At 45.2% G+C, this 22,824-nt stretch overlaps 1 protein-coding gene across 1 annotated transcript in view; it reads left to right on the top strand.

The window, feature by feature from the left end:
• TTLL8 (tubulin tyrosine ligase like 8) overlaps positions 1-22,824 on the top strand; it is a 46,110-nt gene that overhangs the window by 5,108 nt on the left and 18,178 nt on the right. The window contains exons 3-6 of the mRNA XM_060244544.1: positions 3,302-3,425; positions 9,771-9,885; positions 18,723-18,839; positions 21,682-21,862. Coding sequence (XP_060100527.1) covers positions 3,384-3,425; positions 9,771-9,885; positions 18,723-18,839; positions 21,682-21,862 — 455 coding nt within the window. The 5' untranslated portion in view covers positions 3,302-3,383. The remainder of the gene's footprint in view (positions 1-3,301; positions 3,426-9,770; positions 9,886-18,722; positions 18,840-21,681; positions 21,863-22,824) is intronic.

Raw genomic sequence — 22,824 nt, 5'->3', positions numbered from 1 at the left:
GAGAAAAGTACTTCTTTCTCTACCTTCTCTATCCCATGCATAATCTTGTATACCTCTATTATGTCACCCCTCAGTCAACGTTTCTCTAAAGAGCCCCTAGTGTTTTAACCTTTCTTCATAGGGAAGGTGTTCCAACCCTTTGATTATTCTATTTGCCCTTTTCCAAAATTTTCCAATGCTGTCTTTTTTGAGGCGCAATGACCAGAATTGTACACAGTACTCCAAATGAGGCCGCACCATCGATTTATACAGGGGCATTTTGATACTTGCTGATTTGTTTTCAATTCCCTTCCTAATAATTCCCAGCATACCATTGGCCTTTTTTATTGCAGTCACACACTGTCTTTTCAGTGAGTTATCTACCATGACCCAAGATCTCTCTCTCTTCGTCAGTCTCCTCCAGTTCACATCCTATCAATTGTATTTGTAGTTAGGATTTTGGGCCCCAATGTGCAGTACCTTGCACTTGGCCTGAGCCAAGTTTTTGGCAGTTTTTATATTTAGCCACTAACTTTCATTCTTTCATCATTTTATAATAATCTATCTTTTGGTCTGGTGGACGATAACTATCTCCCAGAGCTAAGCTTCCTTTTGGGCCTACTAGTTTGACCCAAAGCATTTCCAGAAGTGAATCTCTCTTATCTTATTAGTCTTACTGGAATGTATACCCTCTCTGACATACAGAGCCAACCCACTTCCAACCCTCCCCTCCCTATTCTTCTGATATAATTTTTATCCAGGAATCACCCTGTCCCACTGATTCTCCTCATCCCACCAAGTTTCTGAAATGCCCACAATGTCTATATTTCCCCCCAACACTAAGCATTCCAATTTCCTGATTTTACCTTGGGCACTTCTAGCATTTGTATATAAACATCTATAATTTCCCAGGCATGTTAGGCCCGCAACCTTCCCCCTGCTGCCTCAGGACCTTGCCAGGCAGTCCATATTGTTTGTCACCATCTCAGTGAACAACTCTAATCCATTGCCCTTTAGAAACGTAACAGCTAATATTTCATCTCTTGAACCCTTCCTTCCTACACCATCACCACCACCACACATTGAGGCTCCTAATTTGTGCCTGTCTCTCCAGCCCTGCACGTGGAACAGGTAGCACTTCTGAGAAGGCTACCTTGGAGGTTCTGTCCTTGAGTCTCTTGCCTAGCAGCCTAAATTTTTCCTCCAGGACGTCACAACTGCATTTTCCCACATTGTTGGTGCCAACATGTACCACAACCCCCGCACTGTCTACCAGCCTATCTAGAACATGCATAATGTCCGCTACCTTCTCACCAGGCAGGCAAGTCACCATTCGGTCAGTACACAGGTTTGCCTCCCAGGTGTCTACCTGCCTATAAATTAAATCATCAACTGCCTATGAATTAAATCACCAACTACCCCCTCCCTCCCTACCCAGGGATGGTTCCTTGGTGTGAAAGGATACCCATTCATCAACTAAAGGTCCCTTCTGAGGGCACATTCCCCATACCCTCAGCATGGTGCCCTGTTGCCTCTCGACCCCCATGCTCCCTGACAGTGGTGGGGCTGCCATTTTCAGAATGCGATACATCTAACAAGTCCCTGAAAATCTTCTCCATGCCACCTCAGCCACCTCAGCCTCAAAGATGTGAACTCATTCCCTGAAAACCAGGAGCTCCTTGTACTGAACACACACCCAAGACTTCTGTCCATTGGGCAGATAATCATACATATGGCACTCAGTGCAAAACACTGGATAGCCCTCAACCCCCTGATGGCATTCTGCTTTCATAATTGCTTTTTAAATTCCCCCTGATGGCATTCTGCCTTCGTAATTGCTTTTTAAATTTTTAATTGTTTTTAAATAAGTATATACAATCCCCCTTTTAATACCCTTTGTGTTTATGTGGCTCTCCTTGTGAAAAGTCTACTTATCTTATTGGGGAACACAAGGAGACTAGGGTCTGGCTTCCTCTCCCTGGCCTCCTGGGCTTTTCTTTTAGAGCCCCTTGGCTAAGAGCCATAGGCCAAGAGCCCTTTAGCTCTTGCCAAAGGCTCATGCCTCTGGCAAGATGCAGCCTTACAAATGCAAAGAAGGTAGGGCCAGCAAGCAGCCCCAGGCAACACAGACACTTCCAATCAGCAACAATCACCTGATGCAATCAACTACACTCAGCTACAGTCCAGTCAAAACAAACAGAAACAGCAGTTCCTCTCCCCCAGCAATCACACGCACCTTCAGACTCTCTCCATCCACACAGTAGCACTCAGCTAATTCTCCTCAGCAGTTAAGAAAAGACAAACACTCACCTCTTCAGCAGCATCTTTTCCCGCTCTTTCAGATTAGATAAGAAGGATAGCCATTGGTTATCATACAAAGGATGAAGGATCAGAGTGACACAGACAAGATGTGTGGGGTGCCCCAGAGTGGGGTGTTTGATCCAGCTTTGGGCCTGGATCACCTTATGATGGTCTGTCCCACAGTAGGAAAGCATGTGCTGACCCCTGCACTATCACCACAACACTGCCCCCTTCTTATGGTGCCTCATGAAGCTCTTTGGGCAGGGTAGTGGACCTGAGAAAGCACGCCATATATTTCTGGGTGAGTCACTGATTCCTTCTGGCTTGAAGAAGTTAAGTCCAGAGCAATGACTCATGCAGAGATGCTCCTGACAACCTCTTCTTCAGGTGAGTAATTCTGCTACAGTTTTACATGGCGGGTGACTGAATGACCCCAAATCCATTTAGAAGCAGAAATCACAAAATAGCTGCTATGAATGCTGGGACTGATAAAAAAATGTTGGGAGGTTTACAAAATGTTTTGAGATTTCTAGTCAGTTATTATCCTAGGATTGAGGCAACTGTTTGCCAATATGTACTCCAAATTAGTACAAAAAGGTGTCACCTCTTTGGAAGTACCCCCAGCTTCAATAAGGGAGAGGAAAGCCAGGACTTTGGGGAAGAAGTAAGTGAGCAGCAGGCAGGAAATACATTGGCTGGCACCACAATGGGGATTATCATGTTGATTCACTGTCTTCTGAAGGATGTCTCAACCTGATACAATGGGACTATTCAGCTGCATCAGGAGGATTTTCTTATCACATGACCCCTTATCCTTTGATAGTGGCAAGCCCATGAAGTGATGAAAAATTGCTTTGATTTGGCTCTTGGCCAATAGGTTTACAACATACCCCTAAAATGAACAAATTGCTCTTGTCATGGTAGCATAGCAGGAAAAAAGACAGTTCAATAATATTGGCTGTCACTGGGTAACACTTCCCATGTGGAATTATAACACACAGTCTTTTTTTGGCCAGTCTAGGTTGGTAAGAAATGAAGAAACATCTATCTATTGGACTATTAAAAAAGATGCAGTTGATTATAACAACCTCCACAGTGATCAGATGATCAATCATTATGCAAGAACAGGCTCCTTTACTACCAAAGTGAGTATTGTAGATAGTGATCCCTAGAAGATGACATTCTTACAGACGGTATGGTACAGTGGTTAGGGAGCTGGACTACACCTAGAAGGGCCAGGCTCAAATCCCCATTAATCATGAAACTCACTGGGTGACTTTTGGGCTCTCCCTCTGCCTAGCTCAGAGGTGGTCAGGCTGTGGCTTGGGAGCCACATGAAGCTCCTTTACACATACCGCGTGGATCCCAAAGGTCAAGAAGGAACTTCATGCAGGTCAAAGGTCAAGAAAGAACTCTGAGTGCTGACCCTTAGGTAAGCAACTATTTCTCTGTGTGAAACGGAGAAGGAGAGGGAAACAGGCAGACTTGGAAGCTCTTCTCCTCTACCACAGAGGTCACCTGTGGACCTAGAGTGAGGAACAAGAGCACAAGAGTTGAGGGAGCCACTGGAAGGAGGCACAGAATTAAAGAGGGTGGCACAGGGTTCTGCCTTAGTTCCATAGCTCTTGTAGGAGCTGTGTTGACTAACCTGGTGTCAAAGCAGTGAGAGATGCATAATGATGCAAATAGTGGTCAGTGATTTATATGGTACATGTGTGCTTCCTTCTCCCACTGGCGCCAAAACTGTAATTCCTTAACCTTTCCCTATGCTAGTTACATGGGAACTTTTATTCCCAGTTTTTGTTTTTTTTTTAAAAAAGTCTCCTCCTAGCATGGCTGTGTTGTGAAGTGCATAATATGTATTTCATCTTTCTGTGCAACGAAAGCATTAAGAGTGTTAATACAGATGTGTGTGTAATATTTGTTCATGCCTTGCGGCTCTCAAATGTCTGATGTTTATTCTATGCGCTTCTTGTGTTAAGCAAATTTGGACACCGTGGGCCTAGCCTGTCTCACAGGATTGTTGTAGGATTGTAAAGTACTGGGGTTGACGCAGTAAGAGACCAGAGTCGGAGAGTGATTTCAGCAAGCTTTACTTCAGGAACACACACACAGACTGAGCTCTATTCAAACTTCCCGCTCCTTTATACAATTCTTGCCCCCTTCTGATTGGTCCTTAACTATGTACATGGATTGGCTATTTACAGGGCCCTAAGGGCCTATCAGGGTACAGTATGAGCCTAGATGTTGATTGGCTACTTATGTTTCAATCCTTCCCCTGATTGGGCACGCTTAGGCCTTCTCTGGAACCCTGGTGTGGAGTACAAGCTTGGCTTGTTCAGCTTCCCTCCAAAAGTAACAGTTCTCCCATTTGAGCCTAGGACACAACACCCCTCCCCCCATAGTTCCAGCTATCAGGTGACATAGTCCTGGAGATATGCTGGAGGGCGGCGGTCTCGTGTCGAGCGTCGGAGCTCCGAGGGGACTGGGCGTTCCGACTCGGTTGGTGGTTCCGCGGCTGCAGAGCTGGAGACATCTGGGACGGCGGCCTCGGGAGACCTGGGTTCAGCTGCGCGGTCGGGGGTCTCTTCCTGCTGGGCCGAAGCGGGCTCCACAGAACCCTGTTCTGTGTCAGGCTCTCGGGGACTTACGTTGTCCGGATCTGGAGCCTCTGACCTTGGCTCCCCGGCAGGCAGGCGACCTCGGAGTTGGTCGATGTGTCGCCTCAGGAGATGTCCACCCTCCAAGGCCACTGCATAGGAGACCAGTCCGGTGACGTGGTCCACCTTTCCAGGGAGCCAGGCGGGGCCAGTGGTGGCATAGTTCCGTGCCCACACTGTCTCACCTGGGTAGAACCCTCTGGGGGCTTTAAGGTGTTCCGGCGCCGGTCGCCTGTCTGGGGCTCGGTCAGGGTGCAGCTTGTCCAGCAGCGTGGTGATGCGGTGGCCCATGAGGAGTTCGGCTGGACTGCGACCTGTGGAGGCAGTGGGTGTGGTCCGGTAGGCCATTAGGAAACACGCCATGTCTTTTGGCCAGCCTGAGGGGCCCAGACGGTTCAAGGCCTCCTTTGCCATGCGCACCATCCGCTCTGCCTGGCCGTTGGTGGCTGGATGAAATGGGGCAGAGCGAATGTGCCTGATGAGGTTCCTGGCCAAGAAGTCCTGGAACACTGCGGACGTGAATGCTGTGCCGTTGTCGGTGACGATGGTCTCCGGCAACCCGTGGGTTGCAAAGATGGCCCTCAGAGCTGTGATGGTTGCCTGCGACGATGGCGAGGGCACCTGGACCACCTCCAACCACTTGGAGTATGAATCCACTAGTATGAGTAGAGTCCGCCCATGGAAGGGGCCAGCAAAGTCCATATGCAGTCTTGACCAGGGGTTTTGGTGGATTCCCATGGTTGCACTGGGCCACGTGGGGGGTCAGGCCTTGACACCTGGCATGTCGGGCACCTTTTAACCCAAGCCTCAATTTCTGCATCGAGGCCGGGCCACCAGACATAGCTCCGTGCGAGAGCCTTCATGCGGACTATGCCCGGGTGTGCCTCGTGCAGGGCTCTCAGCACTTGGTCTTGCAAGGGTTTGGGGATGACGACTCTGTTGCCCCATAGTAGGCAGCCTTTGTGGGTGGATAGTTCGTCTTTCCGGGCTGCAAACGGAGTAAATTCCGGCCCAGTCGAGCCCTTGGGCCACCCCCTCCCCACCCAGTCCAAGACATGGGAGAGGACTGGATCACGAGCGGAGCGGGCAGCAACGTCGCAGGCGAGCAATGGCCTGTCCGGAAGCATGTCCATCAGTAGGATCTGATGAGCCGGGGCTGGATCAGGATCCATGTCAGGCAAGGGCAAGCGGCTCAGGGCGTCAGCATGGCCCATTGCCTTGCCCGGGCGATGCACTAGGGTGTAGGTGTAGCCGGCTAGAAAAATGGACCAACGGAGGACCCGTGGGGACAACACCTGAGGGGTCTGCCGGTCCGATGCAAAGAGGCCCAAGAGGGGTTTGTGGTCCGTATAGAGGGTAAAGGGCCGGCCGTAGATGTAATCATGAAATTTTTTGACGCCGGCCACGACTGCCAACCCTTCTTTGTTGATTTGGGCGTAGTTCCGCTCCGCCAACGAGAGGGTCCACGAGTAGTACGCGATAGGGACTTCGGTCCCATCAGGGAGTTGGTGGCCCAGAACTGCCCCCACGCCATAAGGGGATGCGTCGCATGCAAGGACCAAGGGCAGGGTCTCGTCAAAATGGGCAAGGACGGAGTTGGACATCAGGAGGCCCTTGATATCCTGGAAGGCTTTAGCGTGCTGGCAGCCCCACGCCCAGGGTCGGTTCTTGTCTAGAAGCCGGTGCAGGGGTTCGGCCACCGCTGCCTTGTGGGGGAGAAAAGCATGATAAAAGTTTAGGAGGCCGAGGAAGGCCTGGAGTTCTTGCTTGTTGGTGGGCGCTGGAGCATCTCTGATGGCACGCAGCTTGGTGTCGGAGGGGTGGACCCCCTGGGCATCGATGGAGAACCCCAGGAATTCCACCCGATCCATGCCCAGGAGGCACTTCTCCCGTTTGACCTCAGGCCGGCTGTTTCAAAACGTTGTAGGACTCCTCTAAGGTGGGCGGCGAATTCTTCAGGCGAGGCTGCCGCGATCAGCACATCATCGAAGAATGGAGTGACTCCGGGAAGTCCTTTTAAAAGAGAGTCCATGAGTTCCTAGAACAACCCCGGAGCCACACTCACGCCAAATTGCAACCGCTTTACTCTAAAGGCCCCCCGGTGGGTCACAATTGTTTGGGCGTTGGCCGTGGCGTCATCCACCGGCAGCTGTTGGTAAGCTTGGGCCAAGTCCAACTTGCCAAACATTTTTGCGCCGGCTAGGGTGGCTAAAACGTGGCTGACGATGGGCACAGGGTATGCGTGGGCCTGCAGCGCCTTGTTGAGGGTGCACTTATAGTCTGCACAAATTCGCACTTCCCCACTGGGCTTGACTGGAGTCACGATGGGAGTTTCCCAGGTTGCGTGGGTGACAGGCTCTAGTATTCCCTGTGCAATCAGTTTATCCAGTTCCTCCTCAATTTTAGGTTTGAGCGCGAATGGAACTCGCCGCGCTTTAAGCCTAATAGGCCGCACTGTGGGGTCGAGGTGTAGTGTAACCGCGGGACCCATGTAGCAGCCCAAGGTGCCATCGAAAACGGCCGGGAACTCTTCACAAACCTTGTTAAAGTCCACTCCGACAGTCTTATTGACCCCCCTGATCTCTATTCCCAGGGGCTTGAACCAGTCGAGACCCAAAAGGTTTGTAAGGTGGTTCTTGACCACTAGCACTTGTAGCTGGCCCTTGAACCCCTTGTATTGGACTGGGACCGGGCCCACTCCCAAGATAGGCACCTTATTCTTCTGGAAGTCCACTAAGGTAAACCCCGGGTCCCTGAGACGAGGCCTCAACCTGGTGGGGATTTTAAAAAATGTCTCTGCCGCTATAATAGATGATGCTGACCCAGAGTCCACCTCCATTTGGCAGGGCACCCCCCCCCCGATCCCTACATTGACCCGGATTTTGGAGGGCCTGGCTGGCGAGGGTAGGTACTGTACCGGGTATGGGTGGGCGTGGAGAGCGTCGGTCTCGAAGTCTGGCTGGCCTTCGGAGTGCGCAGATCTTTGTGGGACGCGTGCTCGGGATGTGGATCTGCAGGCACAGGCGATGTGGCCTTCCTTGTTGCAGAGTCGACAGGTGGCATTCCGGAATCGGCAGGTCTTTCGCTCGTTCTGGCCCCCGCAGCTTGCACATGCAGGTGGTGTCTTGTGTCTCATGCCCTGTGGGGCATGGGTGGTCTTCCTTCCTGCTGAACGATAGCCGGTTTGTAGAGCTCTGTCCTCGTCCGAGTCCTCCATAGATGGTTCAGGGTTGATCTGGTGTGTCGCAGCCTGTCTTGTCAGCCGCGGCTCTGCTGATCTGCCCTTCTCCCAGCTGGTGGCCACGTCGATTGCCTTTGTTAGGTCACACTCGGAGAGGGACAGGAGTTTATGTACTAGTTTTTCGTCCCTCAAGCCCCATACAAACTGGTCGAGCAGGGCTTCGTTGAGGTCTGCGAAACTGCATCGGCTTGCCACCCGGCGCAGGCTTGTCAAGAACGCCATGGTGGTTTCGCCTGCCTTCTGTGTCCTTTGTCGGAAGTCCCAGTGCTGGGTGAGCTTGGTTGGCTGGGGCTGGAAATACTTCTCCAGAGCGCTGATGATGTCGTCCACCGGCGTCTCTGAGAGCTTCCTGGGTTGGAGAAGAGCCCTGGCTAAGTTCACGGTCTCCGTGCCACACGTACTGATAAGCAGAGCTCTCTGCATGGTAGTCTCTGTTATCTTCCGGAAGGTCAGGTATGACTGGAAGCCTTCGACCCACGAGTCCCACAGCTCGGGGCGATGGATGCTAAAGGGCTGCAGGAGGTTGGCTGGAGCCTCCATTCTTGGCAGCATGTCTGGGCGGCTTGCGAGATGGGGTGTGCGCAGAGCGGAGGTGTGGACCCAGATGGCTTGGATTTAGCCACCCTTCCGTGTTCCTGGTTCTGTTGCTGGTTCTTACTGGCATCCCACCTTCGTCGCCAGTGTAAAGTACTGGGGTTGGCGCAGTAAGAGACCAGAGTCGGAGAGTGATTTCAGCAAGCTTTACTTCAGGAACACACACACAGACTGAGCTCTATTCAAACTTCCCGCTCCTTTATACAATTCTTGCCCCCTTCTGATTGGTCCTTAACTATGTACATGGATTGGCTATTTACAGGGCCCTAAGGGCCTATCAGGGTACAGTATGAGCCTAGATGTTGATTGGCTACTTATGTTTCAATCCTTCCCCTGATTGGGCACGCTTAGGCCTTCTCTGGAACCCTGGTGTGGAGTACAAGCTTTGGCTTGTTCAGCTTCCCTCCAAAAGTAACAGTTCTCCCATTTGAGCCTAGGACACAACAAAGATTAAATGGAGAAGAGGAGAATTTAGGTCCTTTTAGGTTCTTGAGCTCCTTGGAGGAAGGATGAGATAAAAACCTCTTCAGCTAACACGTTATCCCAACAATAGCCAACTTCTGTAGCCTTGTGCACCAGCTTCTTACAAGACAAAAGTCTTGGAGCCAAAGAGCTTACTCCCTAATCATGGTGGGTTTGACCCAGAATAAACCAGCAATTCTCACCAATGCCCAGTTTTCATTGCAGACTACCCTCATGTCTTTCCTTATGATCCCCCATCCCACAGAAGCATCATTTTGAGGGGATCACTGGACTGCAGTCGAAAGTTAGAGGCAGGAAAGTTCCATTGAGCTAATGGAAAATTCAGTTTGAATTCAACCTGAAGTCATTAGTCTCCACCAAGTAGCTTGCTTGGAAATCTAGGCCGCTAGGTCAAAGAGTCCAGCACGCACAAAAAAAAGTTGCTTCCTTGGACTCACATAACTATGCCTCGTCTTGACTTGTATGCTGTGGTAGAACACAAATCATAACTAACATGTTTCTTCCATTTAAAGATTGGACTTTGTTTGCACATGAGGAATTTGCCGTGGTATATGTCAGCGAACCCAAATGCTTTCTTCCCTCGATGTTATGCCATTTGTGTTGATGATGAAAAATATGATTTTATCCGTGAGTTTTGAATTTCCTGTTTTGGTCTTGAAATATTGCATACTTATAGCCTTGAAACGATGGGGTTACTTTTACTGTTAAACATGTGTCAAATTATTTTGTTGTCCGAAGACCCAGTGCTTGCTGACTCTTGAAAGCTAACAATATGGCTTTTGGTAAGAATGGACCACAGTATTGACATATGTGTTACTCCATCCCTACGTTCATATTCCAGGGTTCCTTAATCTTGGCGAGCCAGTGAGCAATCTCTGGGAATTTTGAGACTGAGCAGTGAGCACAACCAAAAAAAAGGTTGCCATGGGGTTGAGGGTAGTCACAAAATGGTTGCCATGAGAACCAGGACCAACCACAAAATGTCAGAAGGCTGCATTCTAAGCATCTTCTTTTGATGGAGGCAGCTATTTCTGAACAGGTTATACCTGAAAATACAAAGGTGCAAATATGTCTCTTGATAATATGAGGTGGAGAAAAGCTAAAACTTCCGTGAGAAAGCACAGGAGTACCAACAACAAATCAATCTGTAGTGCCACGGTGTCTATGGCCAGCCTTGTTGAAGGTCACTGTCTTAGCAGAAGATATTGGATTTATATCCCACCTTCCACTCCGAATCTCAGAGTGGCTCACAATCTCCTTTATCTTCCTCCCCCACAACAGACACCCTGTGAAGTGGGCGGGGCTGAGAGGACTTTCACAGCAACTGCCCTTTTCAAGGACAACCTCTGCCAAAGCTATGGCTGACCCAAGGCCATTCCAGCATGTGCAAGTGGAGGAGTGAGGAATCAAACCTGGTTCTCCCAGATAAGAGTCCGCACACTTAACCACTACACCAAAGTGGCCTGAGGCAGCCACCCTTTGCTGCTGTCACCTTTAATTACCTTTGCCTTTCACTTCCCATCACACCTTGCTGCTCTCCTACTTCTCTCACCTTGTCCAGGAGCTAATGTTCTTGATGGTTAAAACAATTTTATTTGGTAACATATGGTAACAAATTATATTTCTTGCATCATTAATAACTTCTTTTATTTATCCCATATATTTCTACCCACCCCTCCCCCGTTACTTGACCCCTGCCGGTGTTATTTACTTAAAGTACTAATGTTTAAAAGTACCCTTAACTAATAAAAACAAAAATTAATATTCTTCTTTTTTCTAAGACTTAATCATTATCAAAAATTGTCCAATGTTCTTTTATTTTCCACTCTTTTTCTACATATCTTCTGAACTTTTTCCACTTTAAAAAAAGCTTCTAAATCATAGTCTCTTAAAATTCTTGTTAATTTGTCCATTTCACTCCATGTCATAACTTTTACAATCCAATCCCATTTCTCTGGTATTTTTTCTTGCTTCCACAACTGCACATATAATGTCCTAGCAGCTGAAAGCAAGTACCAAATTATAGTTCTATCTTCTTTTGGAAATTTTTCCATTTGTAATCCCAACAGAAAAGTCTCTGCAACTTTCTTAAATTCATATCCCAAGATCCTAGAAATTTCTTGTTGAATCATCTGCCAATACTTTTTTTTGCTTTTTAACAAGTCCACCACATATGGTAGAAAGAACCTTCATGTTTTTTACATTTCCAACATCTGTCTGGCATCTTATTATTCATCTTTGCCAGTTTCTTAGGAGTCATATACCATCTATACATCATTTTAAAACAGTTCTTTTTAATACTATGACATGTCGAAAGCTTCATAGAGTTCTTCCACAAATATTCCCAAGTTTCCATCTGTATTTCTTTATTTACATTAATTGCTCACTTAATCATTTGAGATTTCACTACTTCATCTTCCGTAGACCATTTTAAAAGTAATTTATATAATTTTGAAATTAATTTTTCGTTGTCTCCAAGCAGAACTTTTCCCATTTCTGTTTGCTCTTTTCTTATTCCTTCAGTTTTAATGTCATTCTCCACCAAACTCTTTATTTGTTGCATTTGAAATTAATCATATTTATTATTCAGCTCTTCAGCAGTTTTCAATTCTATTTTACCACTTTGTATTTTTAATAGTTGATTATATGACAACCACTTTTCTTCACCTGTCTCAGCTGTTATTTTTATCACTTCAGCTGGCACTGTCCATAACGGTTTTCTCTCCACTTGTCCTTCCCAGGCCATATTTCTTATATTTCATCCATGTATTTAGCAAGCTGTTTCTTATAAAATGGTGAGAGAAAAAGCTGTCTATCTTTTTTTTCCATTAATACATATAAGCGTGCCAGCCAAATTTATTTCCATGACCTTCCTACGCTAAGAGTTTTTTGTTTAACAACATTAGTCATTCTTTTATCCATACTAAGCAAACTGCTTCATGATATAATTTTAAGTCTGGTAATTGAAATCTGCCTCTCTCTTTTGCATCTGTTAAAATTTTCATTTTAATTATTGGTTTCTTTCCTGCCCACACAAACTCTGAAATTTTTCTTTGCCATCTATTAAATTGTTTACTGTCTTTCACAATAGGAATAGTTTGAAACAAATACATTATTCTTGGTAGAATATTCATTTTAATTACGGCTATTCTACCCAACAGTGACAAATTAAGTTTATTCCACTTTAACATATCTTCATCCATTTTACGCCATAGCTTCTCATAATTATTTTTGAACAAATCAATATTCTTCATTGTTATCTCCACACCCAAATATTTTACCTTGGAGGTAACTTCACAGCCCGTTAGTCTCTGCAATTCTTGTTGCTTGTTTATTTGCATATTTTTACATAGAAGTTTTGATTTTTCTTTATTAATACAAAGTCCCGCCAACTCCCCATATTCTTGTATTTTGGCTAACAACAAAGATGTGACTTGTATGGGGTTTTCATTTATAAACATTATATCATCTGCAAATGCTCTGTATTTATAAGTAAATCCTTTTACTTTTAATCCTTCTATTTCTTTATCTTCTTGACTTTGCATCAGTCATATTTCAAGAGTCATTATAAACAACAGTGAGGAAAGTGAACAGCCTTGTCTTGTACCTTTACTAATTATCATGTCTTTTGTAAGATCAGCATTTATAGCCTTGCACGTTGTTCAGTATATATTGCTTTCAGGAACTAATGTTCTTTACCTACTCAGTTTCTCATGTATCTTCAATGAGAATGTTACAAACTGCACATGCCCACTGGATTTCCCAAACTCTTGTGTTGTTGTGCTGAAGTGGTGGTAGTGATGGCAAAGGCAGCTTACTCCCCCCCATTTACCGCATGAGGCCATTGGCTCACCTCATAATTGTAGAGCCAACAATATAAATCCAAAAGAGAAGGTGTAATCAGACAATTTGGCCAACATGTGTTGGGTCACAGGTGTGCAAGCAGACTCACAGTCAAATGTCTCAGAGGAACTCTGCTGAAAAAGCAGCTGTTTTACTCAGTGCTGTGAGGGATCTCTGGGAGGAGTGAGAAGGAGCTCTTTGTTTCCTTCCTACTCTACTTTTGCCATTAGAAAGGACGGGGGAGGGGACTTTTTGCCCCTTTTGGACATATGAACATATGAAGCTGCCTTATACTGAATCAGACCCTCGGTCCATCAAAGTCAGTATTGTCTTCTCAGACTGGCAGCGGCTCTCCAGGGTCTCAAGCTAAGGTTTTTCACACCTATTTGCCTGGACCCTTTTTTGGAGATGCCAGGGATTGAACCTGGGAACCTTTTATTTCACTCCACTTGTCCTTCCCAGGGCATGCAGAACCAGAAAAAAGGGGTGAAAAGCCCTGTCCACTGCTCTTTCCAGTGGTGAAAGCAGGGAAGAAGGGAAACCAAAAGCCTCTTCCCGCCATCCCCTTTGCCAAGTGAACAAATGCTTTTTCAGCTGACTTCCTTGATGTATGACTGACTGTGAATCTGGTCAAGCATCAACTTGACATATGTCAGATGTATTATGTAGCTTGGCACCGAATTTGAGGAGGGAGGGAACTCGCTGGGTATGTGATTTCAAACTAGTGCTTTCATTTATCCATCACTTAGTAATATACTATAGAATTCACTGTCCAATGCTGTCACTTCCTCCAGGAGAACTGATCTCTGTTGTGTGGAGATTACCGTAGTTGTAATTTTGGTAGAAATCCAGGCCACACCTGAATGTTAATAAGTCTCAATCTCAGGAACTCCAGGAAAGTCTGGATGTTTGGCAATTTCTCTCTTCTTTATGGGCTCTGAGAAGCAACTTTCCCCCACAGCAACTCATAAAATACTGCAGAACAAAAAGAAAAAAGTTAAGTGGCACATTTAAGACCAACAAAAGCTCATTCACAGTATAAGCTTTCATGTGTAAGCACACTTCATCAGATACAGATGTGAAACAGGTTTCCTCAATCCTTTACTTATGGGGGTGGGGTGGCTGCAAAGGGTTGAGAAACATAATCTGTGTCTGATGAAGTGTGCTTAGACATGAAAGCTTATACAGTGGATAAAACTTCATAGGTCTTACTGTTCAAATATTTTTATTTGATTTTAAAGGACAGAGAAATAAAGAAAAAAGAGTAAATAGTGAATATGAAATAACAAACTATAAATATACATAGGAAAGGAAAGGAAAGGTCCCCTGCACAAGCACCAGTCGTTTCCGACTCTGAGGTGACATTGCTTTCACGTTCGCACGGCAGACTTTTTATGGGGTGGTTTGCCATTGCCTTCCCCAGTCATCTACACCTTCCCCCCTGCAAGCTGGGTACTCATTTTACCGACCTCGGAAGGATGGAAGGCTGAGTCAACCTCGAGCCGGCTACCTGAAAACCCAGCTTCCACCGGGGATCGAACTCAGGTTGTGAGCAGAGTTTAGGATTGCCGTTCTGCAGCCTTAATTCTCTGCGCCACGGGGCTCTTAAATATACATAGAGATCCCCCCAATTACAATTTCAATGAGGCTCATGCAAACACTGGGCGTTTTTGCACAGGGCTTACCCTGGAGCGACGTCCCTTTTCACCGTGCAGCGCCTGCGCGGATTTCGCACCAACTGCTCCGCAGAACCCGGAAGAGCCGCAAAGTCCCGTGGCTTTTGTGTCGCAAATGTAAACTGGTTTTTGGCAGTTTACATTTGTGACGCAAAAGCCGCAGGACTTTGCGGCTCTTCTGGGTTCTGTGGAGCAGTTGGTGTGAAATCCGCACAGACGCTGCGCGGTGAAGAGGGACGTCACTCCGGGGTAAGCTCTGTGCGAAAACGCCCACTAACAATGCATTTGATTATAGTCACAATGTTACAGATCCACTCTGCTGACTCTTTAGTTTGTTTTAAACACAGTTTGATAGCATTATTTCCTTAATTCCTTTATTATAATCATTATCATTATAACCATTTCCTTAATTTCATATTATAATCATTGTCATAATTTCCTTCAGCATTACTATGAATCTCTTAGTTCATCATATCTTAATTATTTAAGTTTAAACCAATTTTTGTTAAACACAAGAGCATCTAGAAACTAAAGTACATTCTTTTATACAAACCTATAATCCAAGATTACAACTTCATATATGAATAATATTATATTTTGTATTTTCTTCCAAAAATATATTATTATAGTCATTTTACATTACTTCCCCCCTTATTTATAACGAGCATAACAATTTTCCCATTTTTTTTTCAAATTCCCTAATTGTTGTTTATGTAGGTAGTTAATTTGGCCATAGCCGCACATTCTGCCATTCACTTTTTTTGTTTGGATATTCCTCAGCTTTCCACTTGGCTGTCCATACTATTCTAGCTGTAGTCAACATGTATCTGAACATTTCTTGAAGTGCGTATTCCGTCACATCTTGTAAAAATTCTAGTAACATCATCTCTGGCTTCATTTCAAATTGGATTTAAAAAATTGTTCTGCATCTCTTCATTAATTTCTTTCCAGAATTTTCTTGCTTTTTTGCAAGTGCAGCACGTATGATAGAAAGAGCCTTCCATTTCTTTACATTTCCAGCAGGCACCTAAATAACTCTGATCCATCTTCTTATTGTCTTCAGGAGTTATATACCAATGGAAAAAAACATTTTATACCAATTTTCTCTCGGCACCTGAGATGCAGTAAATGTAATTGGTCTCATCCACAACATTTCCCAAAACTTTGGAGGTCTTGAAGGTGCTACTGGACTCAAATTTTGTTCTTCTGCTTCAGATCAATATGGTACCCCACTTGCAGGACAAGAAGTCCATACCAGAAGGAGGTCACTGTACTGTCAAATGCCCTTCTCACTGCTCCACAAACTGCCTTCTCTGGAACTCCTTATTTCATAGAAAGATTGTCATTTCTTCGGGAAAAACAAAACACTGTAGCTCCTTCTCTGTCTCTTGGAGTTAACCGTCCCTTCTACCCTATTACCAGGGCTTTTTTTTTTCTTGAAAAAGAGGTGTTGGAAATCTCTGGAGAGAAATGAAGGAGAAATGAACTTTTAAACATTTTTTGAGAATTTTGTTTCCACAAAGAGGTTCCAGAACTCTGTCCCACTGCGTTGCCCCAGGGAAAAAGCCCTGTTTTAGCAAGCAAAGGAGTCCTTCTGCTAGCAAAGAAAAAAACATTGTTGTGTGGTATTAATTACTAAGATAGTAAACCTATGTTTACCAAGGTCAAGATACAGACAATATTCAAAAGAAATGAAGGGGAATAAGCTTCTTAAACAAGAAAATAGATGTATTAAATTAATAGAAAGAGAAACAAGTTAGGTAAATAAAAATAAAGGTGCTACAGGAAGGAAATAAATGTATATGTGAGGTACAAACACAGTTTAAACCCTTTCCCTGACAAACTACCTGCTACTAAGGGAGAAATAAAAGGGAGAATCAAAGACATACAAGCTTGCTTCCTAAAGAAAAAAAAACACGGGGAAATTGTTATGCTTCCTAAAGACAGCTGGGCAGCTCTGGAGAATCACAGCAGAATAAGATGGAAAAGCAGAGATGCCAACCATATAGATGGAGGTAACAGGCTGGGATCCAAAACCGGCTATAAAATGGATAGACTGAGGGATAACTTTTTATACCTTTTTTGCTAAGTGAGGTGGTGAAGTGTTAGCATTGAAATGCGGAAGGGATAAAAAGTCAAGTTTATTACAGTCATCAACGGGTCTGGATGAAAAGTCCATCTCTCTGTTGATGAGCTACCGTAATTATAAAATGGGTATTTTTGTGTTCATTGTGGAGTGGAGTTTTCTTCTTCTGAGTGACAGGTAAAGGTATCAAAGAGAATTTTTCCTTTAGGTAGACTGAGAGTTTAGCTAGGCATATAGATGGCTGAGTACTTTACGATATAGTAGGGGGAGAAATCTTCCTGCCCAGCACTTGAGATAAGGAGGAAATGGCCGGGGCTGGCCTGTTGCTCATTGTCTTCATTATTTGGGTTATTAATGCCAGATTATCAAGGAAGGAACTCCTTAGGTCCTTGGGGAAAAGGACCTTCACGTCACATCCACCAGATATAGTTTTTGCATGATTAATACTTCCTTGCTTCATATTCCTCGCACACCCTCAATGTGATTCACTGTGATTTTGACATTAGCTTGATCCAGGCTCCATTTTCATTGCTAGGCCCATGCTAAGAATGTGCAAGTGTACAGGAAACCAAAACAGAGATCTACTTTGAGGGGGAATCCCATGGCATCACCTCACCTTGCTCTAAGATTTCATGAAACCCTTTTATAGATTTTGTGACTTTCACCTACTGGGGCCCAGTAGGGGGTGGGAAGGCATGGTGCCATATTCCTATGTGTGATATCCCTCAGAGTTTGGAAAATGTTGAACCTCTCAAATGTAATGTTGAGAAAGTCAGAGATAACTCTGAGACGTCGTTACTGTCTTTTGGGACATGATTAATGACTGTTGCCTGCTGAAGAAGTCTATTTGCTTCCATTATATTCTGCTGAATATTTATAAGTCAAGCAAGTATTATACCATAGCAGTGCAATTCTAGGCAGAGTTACATCCTTCTAAATCCCCTGAAATCAATGGGCTTGGAATGGTATAATTTAGGATTGCACTGTAAATCTCTAGTGATCTCTTTCTTTCTCTCAGCTAAAGAAACTGAATCTTGTAGCACTGCCTTAGGATCTCCCTCAGCAATATCACATCACAGCTAAGCTGACAAGATCTGAACCAAAGAAGCTCAGTCTGTTAAAAGCATTTTGTCTTTGTTATGTATTGTAAGTGCCCTAATTTATTTCATTATAAACTGCTCATGCTGTTTTGGAGATGTTGCATAAGGGCTGTATTTTAAACCCATCAGAGGAGTCTGACATAGAGCGTTTTCGCACTGACCTTACTCGGGAGCGACATCTCTCTTCACCGCGCAGCATCTGCGCGGATTTCGCACTAATTGCTCTGCAGAACCCGGAAGAGCCGCAAAGTCCCGCGGCTTTTGCGTCGCAAATGTAAACTGTTTTTTGGCGGTTTACATTTGCAACGCAAAAGCCGCGGGACTTTGCGGCTCTTCCGGGTTCCGCGGAGCAATTAGTACGAAATCCGCGCAGACGCTGTGCGGACTCAAAGCAGATGTTGGGCGTTTTCGCACTGACCTTACTCGGGAGCGACGTCCCTCTTCACCGCGCAGCGTCTGCGCGGTGAAGAGGGACGTCGCTCCCGAGTAAGGTCAGTGCGAAAACGCCCAACATCCGCTTTGAGTCCCCATCAAGTAGAAAAGCAGGATACCAATGCCTAAAGAACCCCAACTAGATTTCTATATCTCTTGCAACTTAACATGTATGGAGCAAGCAAGTAACAATATTGTTAACTGATGTTGTAGGGATTTGGTGAGGGTTTCTCCCAATTCGTATGACAACCCCTGGTAATTTGTCCTTTGTTATGTGCATTATTAAATGGGATTTACTCAAATATAATATTGTGGCCTTTGTTTTAGAGGACTTCAGGAAAACAGCAGCATCCTCCATACTAAAATGGGTTGTCAATTTGAACATATCTGGTGATCGTGACCAATCAAGTATAAGAAGCCTTCATACAAAAGCTGGGACAACAGGTAGCATTTCCATTGGTTAATCTTACAAAGGAAAAATATCCTTTAGACTGAATTGGCTGAAATAGAGAAAACTCAAAAACACACACACAAAAAAACCTGTGATTGCCACACACCGAATTTTCACATTTATTCTTCTGTTCTGCATTTGGCTTTTTCATTCTCTGTTCAATCACTTCTAATCCTACCCACCTAGACTTGGCTACACATCCTTAGGCATCAGTATATTCTTTCAGTACAGAAGAGGGGTGGATAGGTATGTTTAATGAGGTTGCCTATGATTGGCAGGCAGTATGAAGCCTCTGGATTCAACAGACCTTGTCTAAATTCAAGTGCTCAACTTTATGCTCTGGAATGCTTCATTGTACTACATGTCCATTGACTTTATGTTCTGGAATGCTCTGTTTTAGTACATGCCCATTGACTTTATGTTCTGGAATGCTCCATTGTAGTACAATCCCACTGACTTTATGTTCTGGAACACACCATCAAGCTGAGATAAAGACATGTTGATTTAATGTATTTCTTCAGATCTTGGCAAAACAAACTATAGATGTAAAATTTCCGGAAATTTTGTAGCCTTGAAAAAGCTGTCCCCCAGCCGCTGTTCAACAAAACAAAACAACAGCAAGGAAATAGCAATTTGGGGGAGGGAATTAAAATATATGCAGTACTTACTTTCCCGTCAAACCAAAACTTCAACTGATTTAACAACATAAAACGCATCATTTACAACACAGCTAGGGATGCACATGAACCAGCTCAGGAATCCCAAGTTCAGCACAAACCAAGGCAATTCTAAAAGCAGGAACCAGGGGTTTGTGAGACCAGTTAGTCCCCCAAACCTGCCCATGAACCTCCTCACAGAGGTTTGTGGGCAGGTTTGTGAGCTCCAAAGGCATTTAAATGCTTTTAGAGCCCACCCACTTCCACTTAAGTGAGCCCCAAAGGAATTCAAATACCTTCAGAGCCCACTTCCAGGTCGGGTTGGCCTGACTGAACTCTGTGAGTGAGCTCCAAATGCCATTAAGGTCTTCAGAGTTCACTCTTGGAGCTCATTTGAGTCAAGCATCTTGACTTGACTGAGCTCTCAGAGTAGGGTTGCCAGGTCTGTGTTGGAAAATACCAGGAGAGGGTGGGGTTTGGGGAGGGGAGGGGCCTCAGCATGGTTCAATGCCTTAGAGTCCACCCTTCAAAGTAGCCATTTCCTCCAGGGGAGCTGCTCTCTGCTATCAGGAGATCAGTTGCAAAAGTGAGAGATCTCCAGGCCCCACCTGGAGGCTGGAAACCCTAATTCAGGGTGAGCTCTGAAGGCTTTTATAGGCCAGATATGGCAGGCACTTATATGGGCAGGGCCCACCTGAAAGTGGTCTCTGAAGGCCTATAAAAATCTTCAGAGCTCACTCTGAGAGCTCAGTCAATTTGGGCCACCTCAACTGAGCTCTGAGAGTGAGTTCCAAAGTTCTTTAAAGGTCTTTGGGGCTCACTCTTGGAGCTCAGTTGGGCTGGCTTGACCCAGAGGTGGGCTCCAAAGGCATTTAAATGCCTTTGGGGCTCACTTCTAATTGAGCGGCCCAACCCAGAAGTGGGCTCTGAAGCCATTTAAATGCCTTCAGAGCTCACTCAGGTGGGAGTGGGTGGGCTCTGAAGGCATTTAAATGCTGTTGTAGCCCACCCCCCACCTGAGTGGGCTCCAAAGGCATTCAAATGCATTTGGGGCTCACTTCTGGGTGGGCCTCCCATGAACTTCCTGAAGCATGGACCAGTTGATACAATGGAGAAGTTCACAGAAGTTCATGCTCTGGGGTTCGTGAAAACCCCTGAAAAACAAACCTTCACGAATCTCCATTTTCCTGGTTCATGCTCATCCCTAAACACAGCATATAAAGTTGTACTGTTTGACATATTTGTGAAATTTAATAGTATAAATATATTTGTTTTCTTTTTTTAAAAAATCAAGTATACCCAATATTTGAGAAAGAGATGTATAGTGTTGCATTCCATGTTATCATCGCTTGTGTATCTTTAATTTTTTTTCCATATGTGAGGTGTGTGTGTGGGTGGGTGGAGTTCAAATTAGAAAACAAATTCTGTAACTGACACACAAAAATATCGGACATGTATTTCCCCGTGAGAAACCTAAAATGTGTCACATGCAAAAAACCCAGCCCAATATATTGAAAAGGCTCAAAATGGGACATTTTCAGATTGAACAGTTACAATTCAGTCAGTGAGATTTTAATACAATACTGGCCAGCAATGTTCCCTTTAAGCTGCAGAGTCTTGTGAGCAAAAATTCTACTTTGTGAGCTACTGGCCTTAAAGTTGCGAGCCACTGCATAAATTAGTGTGCTGTGGGGCCACCCTTCCTGAGCTAAGACAAAAATGTGTGAGCTGGAGGTTAAAAATCTGTGAGCTAGCTCACAATAACTGAGCTTAGAGGGAACACTGCTGGCCAATGCTTAAAGTTCCTTAATAAAGTGTCTTTAACATAAAGTATATGGGAGAGAAAGGAAACCCTCAGAGAGTTCTGTGGCTCCCTTGCACAGCTGAACGAGGCTTCAGTTGCAGAACAGATGGGCATTTCCACTTGCAGACAGGTACATGGATCTGTATGTGAACAGAGGATGCTTAAGGAAAATGTCTCTGATGAGAACTATGCACGTTATGATGTACACTTTTGTTTGTTACTACTTTCTTCCTCCTTGACAGTGTACACTACCTTAAAAGGTTGGTTAAATTGTGGTTCTCTTTCTGTGGTCCTAACAAAAGGACCTTGACCATAGAAAGCTTTAATAACAGGAAGAGTATATACTACTGATGAATACTTTGTTGTATTTCATAGATCATAATGAAAGGAATATTAAGGAACTTCCAGGAGAATTGATAGAGATGGCTCTCAAAGTGTGTGGAACCTACCTCCAGCAACTTGAACATGAAGACCTTGACACAGATGCAGAGAATTCCTCAGTGCTTTCTGACACAGAATGGGATCAATTAATTGAGCAGTACTATTCCCTCATTCAGTAAGTTTTCTCTTCTGAGCCTAAGTATCACCGTTATATCTTTTTCTTGCTAAACTGCAAAAGGAAAGTAATAAAAAGCCAGAGACCAGAAGATGGAATTAAGCAGGCTACAACTTTCTGAAAAGAATAAATCGAGTATTACAGAAGTAACTGAACCACAGTGCTATTCATAGAATCATAGAGTTGGAAGAGACCTCCAGGGTCATCTAGTCCACAGTGCAGCAAATTCACAAATACTGTCCTCTAAATTCATAGGATGCTCATTGCTGTCAGATGGCCATCTAGCTTCTGTTTAAAAACCTCCAAGGAAGGAGAGTCCACCACCTCCTGAGGAAGCGAGAGGGGGAGACATTAGCTTTCTCCCAAGTCACTCCACCTGGGTTCTCAGTCCTTCACCAAGCGCGAACTAGCGGGCAGGGGGGAGGAGTGGCCTTTTTCATACGGGAGGCTTACTCCTTCAGGGCGCTCCCGCCACCAGAGATCACTGGCACAGAGTGTGTTGGCTTGACGTGGGACGTTAGGGAGAGTTTGACAACGCGGCGGCTAGGCTGTTACTGGGGCTCCCGAAGTGGGAGCACATACAGCCAGGGCTGCGCGGACTGCACTGGCTGCCAGTTACATACCGGGTTCGCTACAAAGTGCTGGTTATTACCTTTAAAGCCCTATATGGTTGAGGACCTGCCTACCTGAGGGACCGTCTCTCCCCATACGAGCCCCAGAGAGCACTGAGGTCAGCGGGGAAGAACAAGCTGACTATCCCTGGGCCAAAGGAGGCGAAATTGCAGAACACCTGCACACGGGCCTTCTCTATTGTAGCTCCATGCCTATGGAACCAGCTCCCGGAAGAGGTGCGGGCCCTGCGGAGTCTTGACCAATTCCGCAGGGCCTGCAAGACCATCCTTTTTAGGTTGGCCTTTGCGGACTGCTGATTAAGGACTGCTGAACTGATGGATTCGCCTAAG

Source organism: Heteronotia binoei, chromosome 8, assembly GCF_032191835.1.
Source record: "Heteronotia binoei isolate CCM8104 ecotype False Entrance Well chromosome 8, APGP_CSIRO_Hbin_v1, whole genome shotgun sequence".
NCBI classification, from domain to species: Eukaryota; Metazoa; Chordata; class Lepidosauria; order Squamata; family Gekkonidae; genus Heteronotia; species Heteronotia binoei.
Note: the sequence above shows the minus strand (reverse complement) of the source record. Positions and strands in the feature narration are given on the sequence as shown.